This window comes from Gossypium hirsutum, chromosome A07, assembly GCF_007990345.1.
Source record: "Gossypium hirsutum isolate 1008001.06 chromosome A07, Gossypium_hirsutum_v2.1, whole genome shotgun sequence".
Lineage (NCBI taxonomy): Eukaryota > Viridiplantae > Streptophyta > Magnoliopsida > Malvales > Malvaceae > Gossypium > Gossypium hirsutum.
Window position 1 is genome coordinate 43,538,540 of NC_053430.1, and position 5,705 is coordinate 43,544,244.

The following is a 5,705-nucleotide window of genomic DNA, read 5'->3' on the forward strand; positions in this document are numbered from 1 at the left end:
TAATTTCATTTATTTCTAGGTTCGAACTCAAACTTTAATTAAGACCTACTATAATTATCACATGGCTAGGAACATAAAACACAATTTTTATCAAAACTGAAAACAAAGAAAGTTCAGGATTTCAGGATTTTTGGGTTTCAGAATTTTTGGGGCGTTACAAAATGGCTTGGTAAATAGCCTATTTTTGTTCACACAGGCAGAAACGTAAGTGTGTGTCTCAGCTGTGTGTGACACACGGTTATGTTACAGGGCCATGTGTCCCCTAGTGTTGAAATTGAAATCAAATCATTATGCTCCACCCGGCCTCACACACAAGTGCATGACTTGGTCATGTGGCATAAGTCAGTATACCCGGCCTGGCACACGGGTGTGTATGGCCATTTTTAGAGCACACGGGTGTGTGTGTTGGTTTTGTGACCCAAGTTAGAGAGTAACACGGGGTCGAACACAGGCTAGGACACAGCCATGTGCTCCCATCTTGAATGTTCACATGGCCTGTGTCACGGGCGTGTCTGTTGGACGTGTGAGACACATGGCCAGGCCACACTGGCATGTGTCCCCTGTTTTGAGAAAAATTTTCTAAGTGTTCTATGGGTTTTCAAAGTTATCGGTTTAGTCCCAAACGACTCTTATTGTATGTTTAGGGCCTCGTAGGCTCGTATTAGGGACATATTGATTGAGATTAAATGATAATTGTATGAAATGTGAAAATGTATGCAAAGTGAATGTTTAATTGTTTTATAAGTCTTGTAATGCTCCGTAACCCTATTCCGACGTTGAATACGGGTGAGGGGTGTTACATTCTAGGATGGATGCACTTATCACTTAACCATTGAGCCTATAGCTCATTTCTTGTTTAATCTTATTTCTTAACTGTATATAATTCGAGGTGTGACAACTGGATTGTTGAAAATTCTTAAAAAAAAAAGAGGGAAGGGGCTCAAACTTGGGATTCTAGCTTGGATTCACTAACATTTAACCATTAGAATAATAACTTATTTATTTACAAACGCACAAAGATAATCTTATAAATTGGGACGTGATCACTCTTGGTTTCACAAACCTAATTCTACTAACCCGATTTTTGGGATGTGACAATCAAAATTAAATTTTTAAAAGATTAAAATTAATGTTTAATAAAAATAGTGCAGAATTGAGTTATAGGAGTCTTTTCTAGTCAATATGGAATTAAATTTAACTTTTTAATGAAAATAATGAAAAACTAAGCTATGAGAGTATTCTCTAGTCATTGTGGGATTAAAATAAACTTTTTAATAAAAATAGTGAAAATTTGTCATTTATTTATTAGAAAAAGTGAGATATTAGAGTGTTTTCTAGTCAATATAGATTCGAATTAACTTTTTAATGAAAATTATGAAAAAATGATTTATGAGAATATTCTCTAGTCAATGCGGGATTAAAATTATCATTTTAATGAAAATAGTGAAGAAATTGTCACTTATTTATAACTTAAATGTTAAATATGAGAGTGTTCCCTAGTCAATATGTGATTAAAATTCACTTTTTAATTTCTTAAATTATATCTAAAAGTTTGTATTTTTTTATATTATTAATTTATTTGTAAATTTAAAAAAATAGAAGACGTTTATTAAAGCTTTTTAGACTGAAAAATAAAAAAAAATAAAAGGATAAATAATGTTATTATTTCTCTCTTTCATATAACATATTATTATAGATAAATAATATATAAATAATTTTAAAGTATAAGCACTTTCTCCTAGATTTCTTCAAAACTCTAGAGAACTTATAAAAATATTTAAAAAAATTATAATTATTTCTAGGGTAAGAGCAAGTTATGAGAATATTTTCTAGTTGATGTGAGATTAAAACTTGATTGTATGAAAAAATTATCACATGTCGAAAAATGAGTATGCCACATATCGAAATATTAGGCTTTCATGTCGGCTGCTAGTTTAAAGCCTTGTAATATATGTATGAAATGTTTTACATTTAAAAAAAATTATATTTTAGTAAATAATATTTGAAATAATGGTGAATAGCTTTTGTTTTTTCTAATAAATTGAAGTTGTAATGGATAATTTTTTTTTGTTGGCGGTAAATTAATAGCGGTAAATTTTTGTCACTAATATAAACAAAAAGTTTAATAAATTGACATTTTTATATTAATTATATTATGGAAAAATATTTTTACATTTGTTACTTTAGGGAAAGGTGTGATGAGACGGAAAAATTAGAAAGAAAACTACAAATTCTATCTATAAGAACAAATTTTTGGGATATATAACAGCTTATTAGAGAGTTAAGACATCAAATGACCTCTGTGCCTGCATTTAAGCTCCATTTAATACTCACAACTGTCCCTTCACTGGACCCTTTTTATGCCTTTAAAAGGAGATCTTCAGGATACGCTTTAGATGCAGAGATAGAGAGTAAAAGAGAGTGAGAAAGGTTTTATTCCTTTGCCTGATTAGAGACATGGAGAAGTGGAGTTTTATGCTAGTTATTGCATTAGTTGTTGTTCACGCTAGTGCAAGAAATGTGCCCACAACTACAACTGTGCCCACTAGCACTACACGCAGTAGTGTACCAAGTGGTGCTAATGGTGTTGGCGACCAAAAGAACTTCCTCACTTACGGTGGCGTTGGGGGCTACTCTGGAATTGGCTCTAATGGCTTGCCATTTGGTGGAGTTGGGGGTCTGGGTGGGATTACTCCCCTCGGTGGTGCAGGTGGACTTGGAGGTGGAGTCGGGGGCATTGGTGGAGTAGGTGGACTTGGAGGAGGTAATGGACTCGGTGGGCTCGGGGGATTTGGTGGCTTGGGTGGCGGCGGTGGTGCTGGTGGTGGAGTTGGAGGTGGAGTCGGAGGTGCTGTTGGCGGTGGAGCTGGTGGTGGTGTTGGCACTGGTGTCCTTCCTTTCCCTTGAAGTATGTTAACCTTAAAATAGTTTAAACTATTTTAATAAAGGTGTAGTTAAGTGTTTATTGTGTGGGAATCAGAAACTCAGAAATCGTCTTACTTTATGTTTTAATTTGGCACATGTTTTTCGTTCATTTTAATTCGAGCTCAACGTCATGTTTTTGTAATAGATATTTTACGTAAATGAATTTAATCTTCTGTTCTATTCGCTATATATAGAGAGGCTTTACTTAAACCTACCGCTCAAGTCCTATACTTTATCCAAAGAGATTTAAACCATTCATGCTGGTGACTAGGATTGAAGTTTCAATTTATACATTAAAATATTCACACATATAAGACTTCTTTTAAGTGAATAAGTCCCATTTAACTTTAAACTTGTTATTTACACTTGATTTAGATCACTGTTTGTAATTTTTTATTAAATTATCGATATCACCATGCCACATATTATCAAATTTAAACATCAATTATTTTCTCGTTGTATCATTACTGGTAGCAGTGACTAACCCTCTCACCGTTAATGCTCTCTAAAAATGTAAACAATTATACTTCAATTATTCCCTAATTATTTTTTAAAATATCTTATATCTATAGCTTCTTTATTTTTTTTAATTACAAACAATCATAAAGGATTTTTCCTTTTAATTTGGACCAAATATTCTAAAATAGAAAATAACTATTATTATTATTATTATTATATACATGCATCCAAAAGTTTCAACAATCATAAATTAGTACCTACCTAATATCTTTAGGTTTAAGTACATATGGATTAGTAAGTCAATGCAACATATTGATGTAAAGTTCACTTAATGGCGTTTTTAATTATTTATGTCCAAAAAGAAAATGTCGGACACACCAAGAGAATCCTAGTAATTGACTAGTTTAGATAATAGGACAGAGAAATATTATTCAAGGAAAATGTTAGTCAATATCCCGTGACCTTTGATTAAAAAACATTTACAACTAATTATAAATTCTTATTGATTTTTTTTTGAAAAGGTAATTCATGAAAAGTAAAATAATTTTTAAAGACATTAATGTGAAAATGGTTATATAGCAGTCCATGAAACTCAAATTTCAGCCACAAATTTTAATATTTTCTTTTATTATATATTTTTTAGGATTTAAGATTTAATTAGGGTTTATATTTAGGGAAAAGATTGTATGAATCAGTGACATCACGTCATCTGTATTTCTTTTCAATAGTTTTATGCCCATCAGTATTCTTATCCTGAATTTTAGGATTTTATCTTGAAAAAAATTAAATTCAAATTAAAATCCTGAAATTCAGGATAAAAATACTGATGTGATATAAAACTATTAGAAAGGATGTAAATGACGTGGCGTCACTGTTTCATACAATCATTTCTCATAATATTTATTGTGAATATATAACATTAATAAAAGCTAAAGCTGGTAGGTAACCTCTTGTCTGGTGTGGCCAAGGAAAGCAAAGAAGAGCTAAAAGGTAAGGTTTGAAATTGAAGCAAGCAGTCGCTTTGCATTGGTGGGGTGTAATTATAAGCTTAAATAGATTCTAATGGTCCAAAATGATGCACTTTAGTTTTCTTTGGTCCCCAAAACACACCCCATCGTTTCCTTGTATCCATGCATTGCACGTTTCAGTTTCCTTAAAAACATTCAAGTTTCTCATTCCATAGATAACCTTTTTAAAAGTAGAAAATTTAATTTTTTTAAGGTATTTTTAATATATACCATATATATATTTCAAAATTTTATAAATAAATATGGGTGACATTATTTTTAATGAGATGAAATTTTCAATTAAGTATTTTGTTGACAACATTAAGTTAGATGACTCCTCAAAGTAGCAAGTTACAATGGACTTAAATGTGAAATATCCTCTGCAAATGAGTATAATAACTTAAAGCTTTGGGGTTTAAGATTAATTTAGGAAATGTATTAAAAAATTTATAACTATCGAAGCAATTAATATAAATAAAAATAATTACTTAATTAACAAGGAAAAAAACAAGGAAGTGCTCATTTTGGGTAAATTATATTAAAAGTAATTGAACTAATAGTAAGTTCATGTTTTTTCATTTAATTTCAAAAGTTACAAAATTTCATTGAACTAAAATTTTCATTTAAGTCACTAAATTATTTGTAAGTTTTTATTAAAGTCACTGGGCTGTTATTTTTCTTTTAAAAGTTCGGCTAGTGAGCTTCAAATGACAATTCAATGATTAGTATAGTAGATTAACACCCTTTGATAAGTAGAAGAACATATCTTAGATCCAAGTTGATCTGACAAGCAGTGTTAAATGTCAGAGAAGAAAGTTGTTAAAATTTTGGTTCACAGATTCATAATGTTTAAAGCTATTTCATGAAAAAAATGTTAAACTGTAAAAGAGAAGGAAAATGGGAGCTTTCTATTGACACAAGTGGTGCGATCATAAAAGGCCATAAAACAAAAAATTTAACAACCCAATGACTTAAATGAAAACTTTTAAATAGTTCAGTGACTATTTTACAACTTTTTAAAGTTGAGTGACTAAAACATAACCTTACTAATAGTTTAGTGACCATGTGTGTAATTTACCTTTACTTTTTTGTATACGAGTGCTACTAGTTTTCATAAGGATGTAAGTGATAGTTAATGCATTCGAGTAGTATTTGTGGTTTTTATACATTATACGGATTTAAAATATTATAAATTTGCATAAAATTTGATACTTTAATAATTTTCGGTTAAAATATGTCATAATTTCCTGTACATTTCGTAAATTTAAAATTTAGTCTTTTTACACTTATTTTGAAGAATTTAATAATTTTAGA

At 30.4% G+C, this 5,705-nt stretch overlaps 1 protein-coding gene across 1 annotated transcript; it reads left to right on the forward strand.

Moving 5' to 3' along the window:
• Positions 1-2,365: 2,365 nt before the first annotated feature.
• Positions 2,366-3,103, forward strand: LOC107941925 (glycine-rich protein 23). Its single transcript, XM_016875551.2, has one exon. The coding sequence runs from the start codon at positions 2,458-2,460 to the stop codon at positions 2,905-2,907; it is 450 nt and encodes a 149-aa protein (XP_016731040.1). The 5' UTR covers positions 2,366-2,457; the 3' UTR covers positions 2,908-3,103.
• Positions 3,104-5,705: the final 2,602 nt, after the last annotated feature.